The sequence below is a fragment of the Mercenaria mercenaria genome, chromosome 10 (genome assembly GCF_021730395.1).
Source record: "Mercenaria mercenaria strain notata chromosome 10, MADL_Memer_1, whole genome shotgun sequence".
Lineage (NCBI taxonomy): Eukaryota > Metazoa > Mollusca > Bivalvia > Venerida > Veneridae > Mercenaria > Mercenaria mercenaria.
This window is the reverse complement of record NC_069370.1, coordinates 45,459,135-45,481,463: the sequence shown is the minus strand read 5'-3', so window position 1 is coordinate 45,481,463 and position 22,329 is coordinate 45,459,135. Positions and strand designations below refer to the sequence as shown.

The following is a 22,329-nucleotide window of genomic DNA, read 5'->3' as shown; positions in this document are numbered from 1 at the left end:
TGCGTACTTTAAATTGTGACGTGTGTCGACATTACTAATCAAGATCCGAAGTTGTTTCTTAAAGTTTTCTATTTTAGAATTAAGCTCTTTTAAAAGGTTATCTAATGCTGTGTCATGATCATCACCCCTTTGTGAAGCTGCCTTTTCCAGTTCAGATTTATATTCTGCAAATTTATTTGAAAATGTATCGAGTAAATCTTGATGCTTTTTGTTAAGTCAGTGTTAAGTTTATTTACTTCTGTTCTGATTTCTAATGATACATATTTTGTAACTTTTTCTCAGCTTCAATAATCTTGTCTTTTAGTTCTTCATGTTTAATCATACTATCTTTTAATTCTTGAATTTGAGTGAATAAAATGTTTAAATTGACTCGACATACTTCTTTTATGTTTTCATCTGTCAAATCAGATTTCTCTTCAAGTTCTTTGATAGAATCAACCATAGCTTTCATTTCTTTTTCAATTTTATCTTGTAATTGAACTATTAATAATGAATTCTTTTTAAAATCTTCTGTTAATTCTTCAATATTCTTTACTTCTGTTTCTAGTGTCTGTTTTATACTTTTGATATCTTCAAGATTATAGTCATCTATTACACCTTGAACTTTTTTATACATAAACCGTCTTGAAACTGCATCGTTGGGTTTATCTGGATTTCCTAAGTTAATAAGGTTATTACCTCCCATATCTAATGCTCTGTTCATTGTGTTATCAAGTTCCTTATTTCTGTGAAGATACGATTCCGATTCTTTTTTAAGTTTTTTGAATTGTTTTTTAGTAGCATAATCACTTAAATCAATATCAAATTTAACTTTACTTATACTGTCAGGTTGATTAATTTGTTTAACATCATTAAAAACTCCCATCTATATATTACCAGTAAAGTTTTTTCTTAAAAACTTCCTTGGTTTGTCAATATATAAGAAATCATATTTTTGTTTTGTTGCATTAGCAAAAGAGTTAGGGTTAATATTTTGTTCATTACAAATCATATCATTTTCTCGTTTACTTGGACTTTCAAATAAAATATAATGTGAACAGTTAATCCGAATATCTTTTGGTGCTTTATAGTAAGACTGACTTAAATAAATAACACAACAGTTTTTGTGACGTCCTTGAATGAAGTATTTTGTTATTTCATTTTGAACCTTTTTGTCTTCACATACAAAATCATCAAATATTACTACTTTTTGTTTTTCTGATTCAAGATTCTCACGGGGTTCAATTTGGTTGGGATCAGCTGAATATTCAAGTATTTCATTTGGATTTATTTTATTTTTTCTGCAATTCCATTTAAGAGTTTAATTAAATTCTGATATTTAGATTGTTCTAGGTTTTTAGCATATAATTTATCATAATATATAAGAGGTTTTCGTATCATATGCATTAATGTATTTGTTTTGCCAGATCCAGAAGATCCACATATTAACATTCTGAAACATGAATCCGGCATAAAAGGATAATGTTGTTTAAAGTTATTGGATTTATCACTTTTTGTATCATAATTTGGAATTTTCATTATATAATAATATTACATTATTTTACATGATCTTACATTATTTTACATTATCTTACATTATCTTACATTATTATATAAATGCATTCAAAACTTAATGAAACAAGAATAAGAAAAAATTTTGTCGGACAAAAGATGAGAAATTTAAAAGAAGAAATAATGAGAGAAAAAATAAAAAAAAGCTACAAATCGGGATATATATAATGAAATTTATAAGCCAATTTCTGAAGGAATAGAAAGTCAAAAAGAAAAATTAACAAGTCAATTAATAGCATTACCTGGAATTAAAGAGCAATTAGCGTTACTTCCATAAAGTATATCAGAAGATCTGACACAGGGTATTACTAAATTAACTAAAGGAATACAAGAAGAATCCAGAAAACAACAAGTTTTAAAAACGACTCCTTATTTTCATTCGGTAGATTGGGAAGATAAACTTGTTGAGGTTCCTGAAGATGAACTTAAGAGAAGAGAAGATGAATTTAAGAGATTAGAAGATTAGAAGATTATGGAAGAGAAGAGATGGAAATAGCTGCAAAACCACTACCACCAGAAATAATAATGACGAAAAAAGAGCTTAGAAATTTATCAAAAGGAGAGATTGATGAATTAAAAAAAAAACTATATTCTAGCGAAAGAAATGGAAGATGGATCTGCCCAATTCTTTTCTAAAGAATCTATGTCGAATATGTTGGATCCATATGATGAAGATGAAATTGAAGAATACATTGAAGAATTGGGTGCAAGACCAAAAGAAAAGAAAATACCTACAGTAGATTTAGATGCTTTTCTGGATAATAATGTTTTAGAAGAATATGAATATTACAAACCGTCTGAAATGTTTGACTTTTTAACTGCAGATAAATCTGATCCTGATAAAATAAATTAAAACACATTTAAAGGTACAATAGATGACGTTGCTACAAATATCAAAAAATTAAATGGTAAAATAGTTAGCAAATCAAAATAAAAAAATCCAAATAAGAAAGAAGAAGCAAAAGAATTAAAACATACCCCAAGACGAATTAATAAAGTACAAAGACCGGTTAAAATATATTCTTGGTATGTCTTCTACATATGGACAAGGAATAAGATATCATAACCCATATAAAGTTTCACCAAATGGACAATATGGTAATTTAATTATTAACTTAAATAAACTTTACGGACAAAACAAATTAATTGCTAAGGATCAAAGAACTGGAAAAAGAAGTAATAAACACTAAAGTAGATAATGATTTGATTGATCTAATTAATAAAAGATATAATAATAATAAAAAGCATTCAATTCATTCAAGAAAAATATTTAAAGAATTAACAGAAAAATCAGGATTGCCTATCAATAAAAGATCTATGAAGTTTAAAAAAGTAATTAGAGGACAGGGTTATGACGTTTGTCCATGTAATCCAGAAGAATTGGTTAATGACTTGGAGTTAATTTGTGGTTCAATTGATGCTGGAAATAATAATGAAGAACTAAAAAAAGAAGGTATAAGTATAATTGATGAATTATTAAAAATGAATGAATTGTTACCAGAACAACATGAAATGTTTTATAAAAAAAAATTTCTTGAATATATAAATAGAACAAAAATAGTATTAAGTTCTGAAACAGTTAAAGATGATAATAAAAAATACTCCAAGTGATTTTACAATCAGATTTAGTCGTTCTTTAATTTTAGATAAAAATAAAACTTATGTTGTCGGTTTGGATAGTATTAACACTATGACTTATTCTTGCCATAATATTAGTGATGAATATGACAATAAAAGAATTCGTTATAATAATGGCAAAGAATGGAAAGATATTATATTTACAAATGGTTCTTACAGTTACACTGATATTAATAATTACATAAGGGAAACATTAATAAGTAATGATGATTATGAATTTGATAAATCAGACATTGCTCCAATAAGTTTGGAATTTGATTTAAGTAGTTTTAAGATTTTGATTTCAATTCATGATAATTTTATGTTGAATTTAAGAATGTCACATTTTCATACATTGCTTGGATTTGAGAAAAAAGCATTGGGAAATACTGAATGGGGAACTACAACACCAAATATAACTAACTCTGTGGATACAATTTACATTCATTGTGATCTTATTGATAATTCACTTGTTGATGGTAATTTTAGTGATATTATCTATGCTTTAAGTACTGCAGATTTAACAACAGCTTATCCATTTACAAAAGAACCAAACAGGGTTGGATATTCTGAAATTAATAAATATATTATAAATTCAATAAGAATATATATTACAGATGTGTTTGGTAGAATAATTAATTTTAATGAGGTTGAAACAAGTTTTACATTAATATTAAAAGAAATTAATTAAAATTTAGTTTTATATAATGTACAAGAAAGTTTATGACAAAAATAAAGGAATATTTATTTATGTTGATGCTCACACAGGAGAAGAAAATATACACGGCACAGGTATCTTTGACATTTTAACAAAATTATTTTCAAGTGGAGTTGCATCTTCAATTAGCACAGCTGGAAAAAAAGCTCTGGAAACAGCAGGAAAAGCCGCGCTAGAAAGTGGAACAAAAAAGGTTGGAATGGAAGTTTGAAATTTAGCTGCTAATAAAATTGTTGAAAAATTTAAAAAGAAACCTGCTCCGACAGTTGGTAATTTAATTGCTAAGGAATTACAAGAAAAGAATAACAGTAAAAATAATAAGAAGGAGGATATTAATATGAGAATAAATAGAATATTGTCAGGTTCGGGGACGCGTAAATGTATTAACAGATTAATTTATAAAAAATAAAATAATATATAATATACATGTTTAGAACAAAACAATATTGTGAAAGATATGAATTAACTCCTATTCAATTAGATACAGCTTTAATATCTGTCTTGGGAAATAATGTTAAGCAACAAAAAACGGATATCACTTTACAATTAATGATAGAAGTTCATATTTTGATTGGTTTAATTGTTATTTTGAAGTAAGTTTTAAAGTTAATAAACTTGCTAATGGTAATAATTATGCTGATGGAGATCTAATTGCTTTAATTAATAATGCAGCTTCATTAATTGATCAGTTAGTAGTTAAACAAAATGGAAAAATTGTATATGATTGTAATAATTTATGCAAAGTAATAAATGTAAAGAGTTTGGTTGAATTGTCTGAAGATTATGCAGAAACAACTGGAACAAATGAATTTATTTATTTAGATACTACTGATACTGCTGTTATTGCTGATAATAAAGGCTTTGCTTCTAGAAAGTTATTAATCCAGGGTGGTAATGAGGTAAATGCTAAGATTCCGTTAAATAATTATTCATTTTTTCAGGGTTTAGAAACTAATATTATACCTCCAAGTCAAATTCAAATAACACTGCAGCTGACGGATGATGATGAATTAATTTTTAGAGTTAATGCTGCTGATGCTGGTAGAGTAATTGTAACAAAATTAATTCTATGGGTTCCGCGTTTAATTTTCAATGAATTTGGACTTAATTTAATTGCTGAAAGATTTACAAAAGCAAGATTGTCATACCTTCGGGAAATGGTGACACAATTAACTGATACACAACAAAATAATATAACCTTTAGAATAACAGCTGGTATAACAAAACCACAACATGTATTTGTTTATTTACAACGGCCTGATAAAAGTAATTCACAAGAACATAATCCACATTTATTAGATACATTTAAACTTAATGATGCAGATAAAAATTGCACTTTGAGATCATGTCGTCTTGAAGTTGGTAATGGTGTTTTTTTATCAAGAAACAGAATACACAAGTATATCAAGAATATATGACGATGTAATTAATTATTATTATAAACAAAATAATAAGACTACTGGAAGTCTGCTAAATATATCAAACTTTTTTTAGTTTATTTGGATGTGTTCATTTTAACTTGGAATATAAAAAGGAAGTAATAACAGAAGATCCTAAGCATATTACATTAACAGCTAAGTTAAATGTTGCACCAACAGCTAATATTCGTGTTTACGCAATTGTATTGTATGAAGAAACAGTTGAAATAAATACTATTGGAAATGAACTTGTTATTGTTTAAATAAAATTAAATTAAAATAAAGTAAAAATTAAAATAAATTTTAAATATATAATGACATCAAATTATACTGAATATAAAGTTAACCTAACAGATGGGCAAAAGAAACATTTAGCACGGGCTTATAATTATAAAATTCCACATACGTTTAGATTAAAACATGAACAATTACGTGTTTACTTTTATCAAAAACACAAATAATCAAATTGAAAAGTCTGTTAGAAATAATAAGGGATTAGAAATTACAATTTAAAAAAACAAATGTCCAGTCAAGGTCAAAATGGTGGATTTTAGGGGTATGGCTGGTTTAATAGGAAAAACAATTCTTCCAATGGCAGCCAAAATAGCTCCAAAAATATTAGCTCCTCTAGGCATCGGTGCTTTATCAGGACTTGCCAGTACTGGTGTCAGTAAGTTACTTGGAAATGGTATGATTTCGGTAGCTAATAATAAGAGAAACATGATATCACCATATCTTACACCTAATCAAAGAAAGCAACTAGTAGGATCTGGAGTGATTAAATTAACACAAAAACAAAAACAAGACGGTGGATTTTTAGGCATGTTGGCTGCTAGTCTTGGAATACCTTTGATTACATCTTTGTTAAGTGGTAAGGGACAGATTGATTCTCAACGGAGACCTTACAGACGAATTCCTATAGTAAAAAAAAAATAAAATTTATAAACAAACCTATTTCTAACTTTGAAATTGAACAATGGGTAAAACAATTGAAAATTAAAAACTTTAGGGGTGTATTTTAGAAGAAATAATTTACCAAAAACAAAATTAAAAAATGAATGTGGAATTATAAATTTAAATGGCTCTATGGGGTCTGGGACACATTGGGTTTGTTATTTGAATACTTTGTACTTTGATCCATTTGGACTTCCTCCACCAAAAGAAGTAATTAAATATATACCCGGAGTCAAGTATAACAACATACAATATCAAGACAAAACAAGTACACTTTGTGGATATTATTGTTTATTTTTCATTAAAATGTTACAAGATAAAGTACCGTTGTATGATTTACTGTATAAAATACTAAAAATTAACAATCAAAGAGTAAATGAACAAACAATTATAAATTATTTTAATTAATAAGGACATGTTCTTCCGTTTCTTTTTCTGTTTAATTGTTGTTTTCAATTTGAGTGGACCTTGGTTTTCATTTTATCCCTTCAACCTTACGTCCATCAAAGATTTTCAGGGTACAAATGCACTGAGTTAGTATTTTAAGACTGGTTGGTTTTGGATTTTTTAAATTTGAATTGGTCGGTGTTGGATATTTTTAGAAGAGGGCAAGATGTCAAGTGAGGTCAAATTGGCCTAGAAGCGCTATATTTAATACTACTACTGTATGTCGCAAATGACAATTGTGTTCTTTCGATTAGCAAATTTTCATTTTTAATGTCTGGCCGGCCCATAAAAATGGCATCAACTTAAAAATTCACAACGGGAAAAATCAATTCTGTAAGACGGTAAAGAAATCAAAGAGCAGAAAAAAGCAACTTTTGTCGGACATCATTTGACATTCAAATTGATGAATGCACTTGAAAGAAATAGTTTTGATCCATAAACTCTTAAACATGTAAATGTGCATTTATAAAGCACATATTGATAGCTTACCAAAATTGTTTTAAATGTAAGCGTATCTAAATAGTTTTTTCGGTGTGTTACGTACTATTTCTTTAAGAGTCGTTTTTAGATTTACTTATCGTCTTCCCAGGTGTATGTTATAAACACTTAAGAATAAAACTGCATGTTCAATGCTTTACCGGACTGGCTTCAACTACAACGTATTCAGTCCGGTAAAAATCGCAAAATTATGTCAGTCACAAAACAGTTCAATCTTGAGCAACTAATTGATCAGCCAACTCATTTTACAGAACACTCCAAATGTCTGATTGATCTTATTTTTGTTTCCAATAAGAACAGCGTTCTCTATTCTGATGTTGGTGTACATTTTCTTAACCAAGAACAAAGATATCACACTCCTGTATTTGGACTTCTTAAATTTCAAAAACCAAAACGACACTGCTTTGACAGACTTACCTTGAGATACAACCGAAGATGTCCTCAAATCATTACATGTTGACAAAGCAACAGGACCTGATGGTGTCAGTAACAGACTGCTACGAGATATTTGAGCTCTCCTTCCCTTCATTCTTTGTAAATTATTCAATGCATCTTTACAAACTTGTACACTGCCGTCTATTTTGAATGAGGCCCATGTAACTGCTATTCACAGGAAAGGCGATGAATCATTTCAAAGTAACTATCAGCCTATTTCTCTTTTAAACACAACTGAACAGGTGTTCGAATGTCTGGTATTTAAGCATGTCTTTAACCATCTTCAAGATATCAACTGTCTAACTACAGCTCAGTCTGGTTTTATTCCCGATAACTTTACTGTCAATCAACTGTTCCTCATTTACGACACACTTTGCAAATGTCTTGATGATTGGATGGAAGTTCATGTCGTTTTCTTTGAAAAAGTATGGCACATATGTCTTCTGTTGAAACTAGAACATGCAGGTATTACTGGATTTTCTCTCTCTTGGTTTCAAAGTTATCTCTAAGACAGGCGTCAGTAGGTTGTACTTCTAGACACTCAGTCATCATAGGATCACGTTAATGCAGGTGTTCCCCAGGGGTCAATCTTAGGCCCTAGACTCTATGTAATAGTAGAACAACCTGATTCAGTCGTAACTCTTCTCCAGTCTGATATCCAGACATTCTCGTCCTGGGCCAACAAATGGTAAGTGACATTCAATCCATCTAAATCTGAATCTCGTCTTGTAACCGTAAAACGCAATCGTCTGCAACATCCCCTGTTCAACCAGGAAATACGAGGGGTCTTTGAGCATAAACACCTTGGCATTTTTTTATCTAGTGAGTGTGCATGGCATAAACATATCGACTACTTCACAGACAAGGCACTGAAACGGGTTAACATCATGCGCAAATTAAATAATTCCCTAGACTGTAAATCCCTAGAAGTTATTTACACATCATCCATTCGACCAATATTAGAGTTCAGTACGAATTTGATCAACTTGACAAAATACAAAACGAGTGTGCACGTATTGTTTCTGGAGCAACAAATCTCCACCAGGAAATCAATCGGGTACCCCTACAGGGACAGATGATATAAGCACAAACTCGTTTTATTTGGTAAAATCAGGCTAATCAAACACCTGATAATCTCCCATCTTTGATTATGAAGCTCGTAACCTATGATACTCACTAAGAAACTCTGACGACAAACATAGTATACATGCCAAATCTGCTTTATATTACAACTTCTTTTCACCTTCAGTCTTTCGTGATATGAACCAGCTACCAGCCGGCGTTTGCAATTGCTCAACTATTTCAGCCTTTAGAAGTTTAGTTAACAAGAACAGAATAAAAACACCACAGTATTATTACGTTGGTAGCAGAAACTCCAAATATTTCACACACGACTTCGCACTAAGTGCAGTTCTCCCAATCAACACCTCTTTATGAAAAATATTTCTCCGTCTCCCTGCACATGTGTGGAAAAATTGACTCAAACTTTCATTTCTTTTTCGAATGTAGATTGTACAGTGTTTGCCGTAACGCCATACTTAATCTACAATATTATGACATTGATCTTAACATAGTGCTTTTTGAAAACCCATCCCTACTGTAATATTCACGCATGTTCAGAATTACATATCTGAAAGTAAGAGATTTTCGTGACACCTTTCTTTCTCTTTACAGAGAGTACTCCCCTCTACCTTTCTCTGTCTTTCCTCTTTCTAATTATTTTAGTATTTAGTAGTTAACGCTGTTCTTTTGTCTATCTTTAATTGTCTTTATTATTTTATAATAAACAGATACTTGTATCATGACATATTCCAACTACGAGTACCATATAACTTCTCTTGTATTTACGTACAAACCATATTGTCCGCTTAAGAAGAAGAATTCTATAAGACATGTCATTCTTATCCTTCCTATATATCATGTTAGTTTGTTGTTGTAAATATACAAAACTATATTTTGTACTCTTGGGAATAAATATCTTACATTTTTATTGCATTATAGTTGAACGTTAAGTAATGCCATTTGGTTATTTAAATAGCCACACTGGTTTTTCCTTTCAGACTTTGAGTTTCACGTCTCCTTGTCCACCATTCATAAAACCCAGCAAGACCTTCTGTTTGCCTAGTGTCTACAACAGTCACCATCATCGTTATATTACCTCCTGTTACATCAGTACTACATACACTGTTTTGTTTGGTGCGCGGTTTCCTTTTACTGCATCGTGCAGCAATTTTCGTACTTGTTTCTATACTGTTATCATATCAGTACAGTTTTTGTCTATTATCTGTACAGTTCCCGACTGTAAAGAATGTTACCCTGTTTATCGCAAGGAAAATATCAAAGGAAATTAACACACCATTCGATAATTGCAAGATATAATTTAGTAACCTAAACAGTGTTCCCGGATTCTGTACCAGTACTAACCTATTCACCGCAGTAACTGTTAACTTGTCTCAGAGTAGAAGGACGAAACAACTTCTGATACAATGTTTTTTATTAAGTCGTATCGAAAAGCATACGCCTCGCCAGGGGAGGGATCAAAATCACAACCCTGCGTTCCTAGATCTCTGTTCTTCCCGTTGTGCTAAAAAGGCCGGCTGTAAAGAACAGGTGGAAATATGGACACAAAAACTGACAGAAGACCTAAGTACCCTTCTATAAACACTGCTTTTGCATCTGCAATGATTAACCTATGTGGTACCTGTGTTTACAATTCGCAATGGATTCTATGACATTTTGGTCACAACGCTGGACCAGATAAAATGTTTTACACAAGTCACGTCGTCATAAGTGATACTTGCATCAGACATGATCATTAGAAAGTGGAAGGTTTGTCCAATGTAAGAGCATTTTCTGTCCCCAAACCATCGTCAGTTGACAATCTTGTTGGTTTTGTTGGATGTTTAAACGCTAATAGCCTTACATTTTGAGAAAAACATTGCTTCACATTAAAACTGAACAGCATATTAAGCATGTATTATACTCTACCAAACACTTGTCAGTGTACTGATATGTACATCTGGAAAAGGACTGCATAAAGGGGCCTAACATTCCGACAGTTCAGCGTCTTTAACAGCTCATCAGTTTTAAAGAACTGCTATATATCCTCGTTTTGATGCATGTGCAATAATGTCCCAGTGCTGAAATTTCACATAACTAGAACGAACATAGTTATCTCATTTGTTTATTTTTATTTCTTTACAAATGGCATTCATTTTAAAGAGGGACAACATTTTTTTCATAATTCTTTAAGGTTGTATGCCGAATTTCGTTCTGAAATTTATACTGTACAAAATTCAGGATATATGCGATTGAGTTCCGATTTTATTTTGTCCAAATATTGTTAGAGTCTTTTTTGTTGTTGTGACAGAAACATGGCCCCTGATGTTACTTTTCGTGCAACGCCTAGTTCCGAGTGCTCTCGACATTTTTCCTTCTCTGCGCTCTGAATGTCATATTTATGGAAAATAAACAATAATTGTCACTTTGCATTCCGAAAATGCTACTCAATGGTACAAAATCCGGCAAAATAAGATTGACGCTTAAGACGCCAGAGACGATATTGTGACGTCAGAACGGAAAAACTCACATCAAGTTTTGCTACAAATATTGCCTTAAAATTCAGTTTATCAAAAATCGGCTCGATAAAATATGAATAATTTTGGTATGTTGTTTCACAGTATGTTTACATCTAGCAGACACATAAATACTTAGGGGTCACCGACTTCTATTTTTCGCAATATAATAAAACTTTATCCCCACCCCAACATGGTTTGAGGCTAAATGACGTTACAGTTAAAAATAATGTGTTTTCAACATACACAACTCACGTTCTTGTTAAAAACGAATTAATGTATTTATTGTAAGAAAATTTTAAGATATATTCGATCTGAACTGTAGATGCCAGGTAAGGTGAAAGGAAAACACCTTTAACAAAATATTTTCTTACTATTGTCCGTAAGTATTGACCTGACACTCATTAATCTTTGCTAATATTTTCGGGCGTTTTCGTTAAATACATAATTCGGCAACAAGTTTGGGCGCATTCCACATGTACTGGTCAGGTAGATTGTTGGTAAAGATGTTGTTTGTTTACCAAATATTTCTGTATTTTGATAATATAATCTTAAACCTTAAATCATTTAATTTTCAGGAGAAGTAGTACCGGTAATACGTTTAGTAAAATCTCCTACAAAAGTGGTCATTCATATTTATTCAAGCAGTATTATATGAGATTTTTTACTTCCTATATTACGTTAGAAATTTATTTAAGGAACTAAAACTAAACCCATCACATAGTGTTAGATCTCTATTTCAAATGACTTTATTCTTAATTTGTTTAACATTTACTAATAACCCACATTAATATATTCTTATTTAGAAAGATGTGTATTTTTATAACGTCTAGTTGGAAGGTGATTATCACCTTCTCCATGTAACCGCGCAGAATTTAATCAGGAATAGACTATCTCACAACCATTTCGTATCTATTATCTGTACAATGTAGTTCAATGCGGAATAATTTACTATCTCCGACGTCATTATCTTTACAGACCGGAAAATTTAACCTACTGTATCACCACCTTTGAGGCAGCCGTTGACTTGATCACAAAATCACAAGTACTCACGCCCAGTAAAAGATAGTTCAACATACTTTGAATACATACCAATGGCGTAGTAATTTACTACGAATAACTACCGGCTGCATGCCTTTACTTAACATCTTTTTACTTTACACGGGGTTGGAATGCATAGCTCTATATATCACCAAATAGCAGTATTTGTGTCATTTTTGTAATGGATTCTTTGCATACACGTACATTAATCACCTGCCATCAGTACTGTACTATCAGTACTTTGATTGTATACTTGTAATTGGTAGATATCGGGATATTAAAATAAACTAAACCAAAATGCAAGTTTTAAAACTGTGTGTAGCTTCAGAATGCATCTATTTCAAATTGATCCTTGTAGACAATATTTGTCAAAATTGTATTTCTAGTAAATTCAAACTAAGTATGAATAAATGTAACTGTTTATGTACCTATTTATATAAATCTTAAAAATATAAAATGAGTGATGCTATATCATTTCTCAGACTCAAAGTATGTTTATCGAATTTATACTTTTGTTCAAGTTGGGCAACTAGGATAGGAAAATCAAATTTCATGAGCACTTATTTGTGAACATTCAAATTGTATTTAGCACAAGGTTAACATAAATTGTAAATGGTTGCATATTAAAGTTTTTAACAAAACCATTACTTGACAAATACAGAGAGTAAATAAGAGAAATAAATAATAAAATCTGAAAAATGATCCTATGGAAGCAAAGAATGGAAAGAAGAAGAATTATAGCAGACTCGGTTTGATTGAGTCTGTTTGTGAGAAGACAATTTTAGGAGGCGTAGTATTAGACATTTGCGAATTAAGTCTACGTGGACTGTGGACACCTAAGACGATAGATTTTTTCAAGCGGACCGTCTCAACATAATTTGATTATATTATGAGTGGTATGAAAAAGAGCTTATAACGGCATTAGGGTTTGGGTTATTATATCATCATTATGCGGTAGGTGATATAAATTTGGATGTGCCTGTTTTTAGCTCGACTTTTTGAAGAAAAAGTAGAAATATTGCACTCGCTCCGGCGTCGGCGTCGCCGTTGGTTAAAGTTTTTGATAAAGTCAAATATCTCTGTTACTATCAAAGCTATTGACTTGAATTTATGATAGTTATTAACTATCAAAGTCTATACTAGGAGAAATAATCCCCATAACTCTGTTTAAAATTTGATAAAATTATGCCCCTTTTTAACTCAGAATTTTTGGTTTAAGTTTTTGATAAAGTCAAATATCTCTGTTACTATCAAAGCAATTAACTTGAAACTTAAAACAGTTATTTACTATCGAAGTCATCACCAGGGGAAACAATCCCCATAACGCTGATTTGAATTTTGCCAGAATTATGCCCCCTTTTTACTTAGATTTTTTTGTTAAAATTTTGGATAAAGTCAAATATCTCTGTTACTATTAAAGCTTTTGACTTGAAACTTAAAAAACTCTTTTACTATGAAAGTCTACACGCGGAGAAATAATCCTCATTACTCTGATTTGAATTTTGACAGAGTTATGTCCCGTTTTAGCTTGGAATATATTTACTGGCAAAGCTCTAATTCAGAGTCAAGCACTGAGAAAAGTCGAGCGCGCTGTCTTACGGACAGCTCTTGTTCCGTGTTTCTGTCCATCAGAGAGAAGTTATGCTACACATATCGCCAAAAGTAATAAAGCGAGCCATGCTCTCTGCACGTAATGTGGTGAACATTTGTGTCAAGTTTCTTTAAAATCCTTCAAGCACTTCAAGAGTTACACATCGCACTGGAAACAAAGTTATATGACTTTTGACCTCACCCCTAAGTGTGACATTGATCTTGTCTCGATGTGGTGGACATTTGTGCAATGTTTCTTTAAAATCCCTCAAACAGATCAAAAGTTACAGAGCTGACACGAAACAAAGTCATATGACCTTGGCACCTAAGGGTGACCTTAACCTTCAAGTGAGCCACCTGATACAGGCGCTCTGCACGTCGTCTTGATGTGGAGAACTTTTGTCAAGTTGGTTTAAAATCCTTTAAGGGGTTCACGAGTTACAGAGCGGAGTCGACACGAAATTGCTAACGGACAGACGGACACACAACAGACAGACAGACAGAAGGCTAGATGAACACCTGTGGTATCCCAAAATACGTCCCCTTGGGCGTATAATAACAACAAAGGAATAGAGACGCCGCAAGCTATTACGTTTTCCACAGTTTTCACAATGATTATCCTACTGACCTACATTTTGATCCCAGGTGACCCAGTTTAGATTTTTTCAAGTCGGACGACGACGATGGAATACGGATAAATTGCGATCAGACTAACTCATCTATTTAACTTTGACGCAGATGCGCAACTTATAGTATTAAAGAACATTTCAGGAAAATGTTATGACGCTAGATAATTACTTTTTGCGATATGTATAACAAAACATTTCTCTGGTGAACAGACGGACGGAAAGACAAATCCAAATCTTATCCTGTTCGGTGACATAATAAGCCAGACCATCATTATAGGAATGTTTTCCTACCAAACATAAATTAAAATTATCATGTTGAGACAGTCCCCTTGAAAAATCGATCGTCTTAGGTGTTCACAGTCCACGTAGACTTAATCCGCAAATGTCTATTACCATATATACCAGGTCACAGCAATGTGATTATGTTGTGAACAAGCTTAAAGGAAATTCTCATTTTGACTTACTTTTTTAATCCAAATGCAAAGATAAAGACCTAAATGAGAATTTAAGCTTAAAGTTGCGGCAAAAAGTAATCTCTCCTTGACAATCCTTCAACATTTATGTTTTTTATGTTTGGAACAGTATATATTTATGAAAACCTTCGATATAAATTCATTTTACGAACTCTTTCAATGTTTTAAAAGTGATTAGATATACATGAAATCATGCATACAAACAAAAATATAGTCTAGGACAGGACAATCGTGACAAAAAAAAAACAATATTATAGAAACATGCTTAAATTTGACTTTATATTTGGCCATATATCAGTTTTAAAAGAGGAAGCCATCCAGCTGGCTTACGGAAGGTCGGTGGTTCTACCCGGGTGCCCGCTCGTGATGAAATAATGCACGGAGGGGCACCTGGGGTCTTCCTCCACAATTAAAGCTGGAAAGTCGCCATATGACCTATCATGTGTCGGTGCGACGATAAATCCAAATGAAAAAAAAAAGTTTTAAAAGTTAAATAGCTACAACTGCATTACTCTATTTTCTTGATATTTAAATATGGATATAGAATCGTAGCTTTTAAGGACGGTTGCGGCAGTTTTTGGTAAAACGTTTCCTGATAATAGAATATGTTCAAACTTTGTATATGAAAAGGTGCCATGTTAGAAACAGAATTATAAAAAAAGTCGAAGGTCATCATGCTTGTTCAGGAGTTATCTGCCCTAAAATAGGCACATTTGAAGAAAAATCCACTTTAAGGGCGAATAACTTCTAAACAAGCACGGTGACCTATGATTGTTTTTGCATTTTTTGTTTCTAACATGAACAAATCTTATTATTGGGATTTTTCCCATCTCTCATACAAGAACCATTAGCAGGTGTCTTCATTGTTATCTGAAAAAAAAATACTGAAGAAGCGTCAGAAGTATGAATTTATATATCTAATATGGAAGCAGGAGGTGGAACAAGTATTCATTTTTTTTACCTTGTGTCATTTTTCACACTGACGAACATTTTAGCAGATCAGAACAGCTATTTTATTTGACCGTCCGTCCGAGCCATATCTAGGAAGTGGTTGGGAATATTTGGATAAAACGTTATATACATGTTCACCTCTTCAGTCAGTTGCCCTGGTAACACCAGAGTTATTGCCCTTAGAAGTTTCTAGTGTTAACTATATAGGGTTCTATAAATAAGGCAATTTCTGCTTCATAACTTGTGATATATTTGTCGTAGAACAATAAAACTTAAAAGGAATTTCGATCACCATTATTTGGTAGTGCACACATATTTTCGTCAGGATCTCTTCAGTAACTCCAGAGTTATTGCACTTTAACTGTTTAAAAATCCACATGTTTGTACATAACAAACTAACCAACTAGTAGAATTTCATTAAACTTCTTTCATTCTTTTCCATAAACATTTATTGTAAACATGTGAAGTTGTGTGTCCACACCTGGTCACCCCAACCGCCTTGGTTACATCCCCTCCCCCTTCCCCCCCCCCCCCCCGCAAAAAAATCCTTATTTTAAAAAATTCAAACGTTCCATGAATATTTATCAACTTGCAAAGTTGTACCCTTCCTCCACCTGGCTCCTCCACCCAGTCGCTCCAACGCCCCCACCCCCAATCATGAAGCATCCCTCTACCCCCTACCCAAACATTTTTTTTTCTTCATTTTTTATTTTCCATCAATATTTAATTGTTTTCATCATTTTCTAAAAGCTAAGTTTAATACAGTAAACCCATTCAGCGGGGTATACCAATTCATCAAATTTGCTTGTTCCACTTTTTAACCTCTCATAAACTTGTGAACAATGGCACTTTAGTGAGCCGCAGCGTCGTCATTGATCAATTGGAGACCGCTAAGACAACTCATTGGACGCATTGTTTTGTATTTTCGTTTCAATGCTTTGTTTCCATAAAACATTCCAGAGACTGACGTTCCTGACGGTGTAGGAATTTGTGTAACAGTACTTAAGGGCCCCTTAAGTTAAAGACAAAGAAATCTTCTAAATAAGTGACCCCGCTCCCCCCAATGCCAGACATCTTAATCCCCAATAAACAGGATCCTGTCTGGTCCGGTCTGATAAGGTCCAAAAAAAAACACTGAAGACTGGACATGTAATTCAGAGAGGATCATAAATTTTATCGATATCTACATATATTTGGTTATTTCCTGTGTTTTGCATTTTATTGATTGTAATACAGCTTTTTTCATTGATATGAACAGATAGTTGGTTATTTTGCATTTAATGGACTATTTTCTCAGAATATACACAAAATTATTTTAGTTGATAATATACTACATGTATGTGTAATTGCTCAGTTAAATTGAAAAGAAATTCTCACCCTTTTAGAAAATCTCACCTTTATTTAATGAAAAATGAAAAAAGAATTATATAGAAATCTGAATAAGAGAAATGACAAGTATTTTTTTATTCAAAAATTATTCTCTTTTTATGTAAGTACCAAAATAAAACCAGAAAAAATTATCATTGCTGGATTTTATTAGAAATTAAAGAAGCGTGCAGTTGCATTTTTTTTTTATAAATAAAAAAGAAATATGGACAGTAGGATTTTATATATTATAAAAGTATAGGTCTCATCTCTTGTTAGGACCGATCATCTAAATTTGTGAAAGTTGTCAGTGGTTCTTTAGCACTGGCCTTTTGTTACTCGGTTAACATGTGAGGCACCCATCAGGAACAAACGTTTCTTAAACCCAAGCGTTTGGTGAGAATCTCATAAATTCCCCTTATTGACATGCCAGAAAAAGACACCGTGCACCTGGCGTTTTCATTTATTGAACGTTTTAAAGCAGCTGTAGTCTTTGACTTCACTGCTGATTTTGGCCTACCAGGATGAGCCCTGTTTTTAAGGACTGCCTGACCATTTTTAGATTTAATTATCCACCTGTAAACAGTGTTTTTCTGTTTCCATAGACTTCCCATATGATGCATGTAGTTCACTGAGTATCTGCTTTGCAGGTATTTAAAAGGACAACGTACTTTAATGCACGGTCTAATTTAAGATTTTTGTTGGTTGTCTTAGCTGTACATGTATTTTGCTTAGTGTATATGACGACAAATTACACAAAACTTAAAATCTCCAAAACGGTACGATAGTTTTCAATAAAACTATTCAGGACTGTAGTGTAATTCATGTATCATCCAATTAAAACTCGATCTTCTTATATGTCAAACTTCATCGGAAGTGTGCGATTGTCATTCTTTTGGAAAGGCAAGAATGCCATTCTGAAAGTTATGACAGTCGTGCTGGAATAATCATGGTATACAGTCTGTGTACAGACTTCAAATTTATTTTATCCCTACACAGTATTCGCCATTGACTTCCATGCTCTTCCGCAATGGAGAAATCTAACAGATGAATGTTGCAGAGTAGTCACCCCATGATATAGTCTTAGGTAACTGAAAAATGCCACTTCCAAGTGCTTAATTCGACACATATTTGCGGCAAGTCAGCTTTTTTTTTCAGAGTCACAAGGACTTAGATCTGGTGAATAAGAGGGATTGTTGATTTGTACTACTTTTTCATCTCTCAGATACTTTTGAACGGTGACTCTTTTGTGAGCTGAAGTGTTGCCATGAATCAACAGGAAACTGCGAAAAACCAGTGCTTGGACGCATTGTTTTGTATTTTCGTTTAACAGCTTTCAATACTTTGTCACTTTAAAACTTTCCAGTAACTGACTTTCCTGACGGTGTAGGAATTTGTACAACAGTACCCTATGAGTTAAAGAAGATGGAATACAAAATAGTTTTGATACTTTAAGCTATTTTTGCGATTACTGGTCTACTGTCACCTTTTTTTCAGCCACTGTTATTAACACAAAACTGTAGCACATAAAAGTATACCAGGTCTCGTCTCATGTTAGGACCTGTGACATCTGGCGTCTTCATCAATCAGACTTCTTACAGAGGCAATAATCTTTGACGTCAATGCTGTTTTGGGCCTGCAAGGACGAATCGTTTCCTTAGGATTGCCTGATAAATTTTAGATTTAATTACCCACCTCTAAGCAGTAGTTCTCTGATATTATGTGATGTATGCAGTTCATTGAGTATTTGCCTTGCATGTATTTCGAAAGAACAAAGTAATAAACCCTCTATTTAAGTGTAAGAATCCCTGGACCGGACAAAAATATGAGGACTGAAGGATGACAAAAAGGTGTAAACCAGTAATATCTACTAAAACTGGGTAAAACTAGTAGGGGACTAAAATGATAATTATATATTGGGATCGGAAGTTCGAAGGTTCGAGCCCCACGGGGAGCGTTCGCCCGGGGATGTTTGTCATGGGACTCGTTCCGGAAAGGCCGGTTTGAGAGCCGCGAGCTAGATAAATGAATGGTTACCGGCTTCTATCCGCCTGGCGCTTGGCATAGTGGTAGGAGTTGGGAGGTAATTTGTACGCACAATGAAGGTGTCTCATAAGCCAAATTGGCTGGCCCTTTCAATAGGGATGACACTATAATAAACAAGACCTTTACCTTTACCTTTATACAACAAGATACTGTGAAATCATTAATATTCGTGGGAAATTAATTTTCGTGGATTTCGTGGTTGAGTCAATCCACGAAATTTAATCCCAACGAACAAGTAAAATTCCCTCAAAAGTTGAAATCCACGAATTCATATCCCAACGAAATTGCCGTTTTTACCAAAACCACGAAATTTCATTCCCACACAATTAAATGATTTTTCAGTACTGAATTTATCTAATCATCAATGTTTATTACTATTATGATAATTTAAACAATCACACACACTTTCAGAAGCTGAAAACGAAATAAAGAAGAATGGATTTAGCTTTAATGCTTGTCGTCATATGTTTGAAAACTGGACCGAAGTTTGGTAAATATCATTTCTTTTAAATATTGCAACATTGCAAATTTCAGTAAATACATATTTTGTAATAAAATTCAAAATAACAGTTATTTAATCATGTACTTTCTTACATTTATCTTTTTTACCTCAAATGGCTAAATTTAAAAAAAAATCTGTCTTCAGATGTCTTGTTTGGAAAATATTTTTGTTTTTACATTAAGATACATTCATTCTACCTCAACATTAAAACATTAAAACAAATTACTCTAGTTTTATTGTACTGCGTGCACAATGTCGATAACGAAGATAAAGCTTGATGATTATATCTGTCTGAAGTGGCTACTTGCTATTGTTTGTAATGGGTTATGTAATGATAATTGATATGAAATCTGCAGTAGCAACTGATCATGTAAATAATGATAGTAGCGTTGTACATGGTTATAGTGTAAATAATATATAACCCGTTACCAACATAAAGTCAATTTAGTAAGCTGTTTCTGTATCAGTGTTAATTTTTTGACATTTGTTTTAACTTGCGTAAAACTTCGTATTTTCAAGTCGCAGGTTTAGCTTTTACTTTGTCAGCGTCGCGAATAAAATTGGGAACTACAGGAACGTTGAAAATGACCTGCGATGTTACCGAAATAGATGCAGCTGTGATATACAACATTCAAATACGACGAGAAACAGACCAAGGAGCTAACTTCACATGGGAAACTCTCGCTGAAATTGAAGCAGGTTTAACCGAAGTTCCAGTTTTAGATAAAGACATTGTAAATGACAAGGACTTTGTTCCAGGAGGTGTATTTGATAAAGCTACTCCAATTAACACTTATTTAACATTAGATATGAATAAAGAGAAGCTGACATATAGTGACGACAGAGACTACAGATGTGAGCTGACCTACAAGAGTAACATTACTGGTAGCGTTGCCTCTGTTAAAAGAAATGCCAGCCTTTCTATTGTTGGTAAGTCTGTCTGCCCGACTTATGGTACGGTAGTGTTGAAATTTGTATGAACTGTAAACATAGCAGGTTTTAAAATAGGCTATCAAACCAACACTTTTGGTTGTTTATTTCAGTAAAGCACTAGTGAAAATAATAAAAGTCAATATAGTCCAAAATCATTTACCAGAGATTGTCACAAGTTTGTCAATCAAGCTGAAAAAGTGTTCAAAAATGACCAGCTTGGCCACTTATATAAACTCTGAAAGTGACAGGAAGTTTGACCCAAGGTAGACAACTCTTGCCGGCCATTTTGAAACCAGTTGACAGCAAGGTAAGAAAATCAATAGTTTCTTGAAATATAACCCCTTAATAAGTCCTATATGTTCAAAATGTCCTATAACATTGTATTTATATCTTAATTTGTGAGATATTCTTTATAATAATATAAATGTCACAGTCTCGAGAAGTTCAGAAATCCTGGCAGGTATGTGTCTTGAATATTTCCAAATATCTGCTTCATTATCAATATATTCTGTCAGTAAAGTATCCTACATTGTCATCAAAAGTTTATGTATTATGCTTCATTTAAAATACACTGTCTAGATTGTTTATTTATAGAAATAGCCATATGAAAGTTTGAGGTTAAATTTGGTTAGGAAATTTTGAGTTTGTTACACTCTCATCCTCTTAAAAGATATTAAACACTGTCTTAACAAGGTTATCTAGATATTATGTCATACAGGTACCAGAGTTAAATCCGCAACGGCACTCTCCAAATTTCTGCAAGAACTGGCAGTTTGGAGGGACATTTACTACTGAGAAGCATGGAGACAATGTCAACATCCGTACCATATTTAATGAAGTTTCTTATCTCCTTAAAGTTCAAGAAACGTCTTCTTGCATTTTCTGATTTTGTTCTACTGGCTCTGATCCATTCAACAAAAGAAAGTTATACTTCTCGAATATTTCTTCACGAGACGTTGGCAAACCATTCCCGTTTTCATCTAGTCTGAAGCATGCCGACATATAATTCAGGCGTTTGTGTGCTGGAGAATGTTCTTTCCAGTCTACAGGGGGCCATCTAATTGTCCTTCCTGTTGTTATGTTTGTGAGGTTTACTGGGGATTCTACCATTTTCCAATTCCGTAGCGCTGGAGGGAAGAGTGGCATATGTCCAGTTGTCAGACCTTTCACAGCAGTAATTACCAAGTCATTTATTAATGATATTTCCGCAATATCTGGCTCCTCTTTTTCCAATAACTGACCAAGTGTCTTACTAAGTTCATAGTAGTCCCTCCCTAGGACAGGTTTCGTGTGTATTTCAGTATAAACAGTGCATTCTGATTATCAACGTTACAGTACCTAGATGGAGTTTTAAGCAGTCTTGCTGAGTAACATTTATTTTAAGCCTTAAACATTTCCTCACATTTATCTTTATTCAGGTAAAAGATGTCTGCATGAGGTAACATCATTTCTGGATGAGAGGGCGGGTAATTATCACTGGTACTATCTTTAGGAAGTTTCGTTGTATAATATTCAGAGCTGTCAGCTAAGATCATTTCGGGATGAGAAGGCGAGTACTGAGCGTCTTGACTAAGCGATGATGACAA

General features: G+C 32.9%; 2 protein-coding genes across 5 annotated transcripts in view; both read left to right on the top strand.

The window, feature by feature from the left end:
- Window positions 1-22,329, top strand: part of LOC123561737 (uncharacterized) — a 348,910-nt gene that overhangs the window by 34,340 nt on the left and 292,241 nt on the right. The window lies entirely within an intron of this gene.
- The window catches only part of LOC123560758 (uncharacterized), a 73,726-nt gene that overhangs the window by 24,338 nt on the left and 27,059 nt on the right, over window positions 1-22,329 (top strand). The window contains exons 2-3 of the mRNA XM_053552952.1: window positions 19,720-19,798; window positions 20,330-20,740. Of these exons, the coding sequence (XP_053408927.1) occupies window positions 19,744-19,798; window positions 20,330-20,740 (466 nt within the window). The 5' untranslated portion in view covers window positions 19,720-19,743. The remainder of the gene's footprint in view (window positions 1-19,719; window positions 19,799-20,329; window positions 20,741-22,329) is intronic.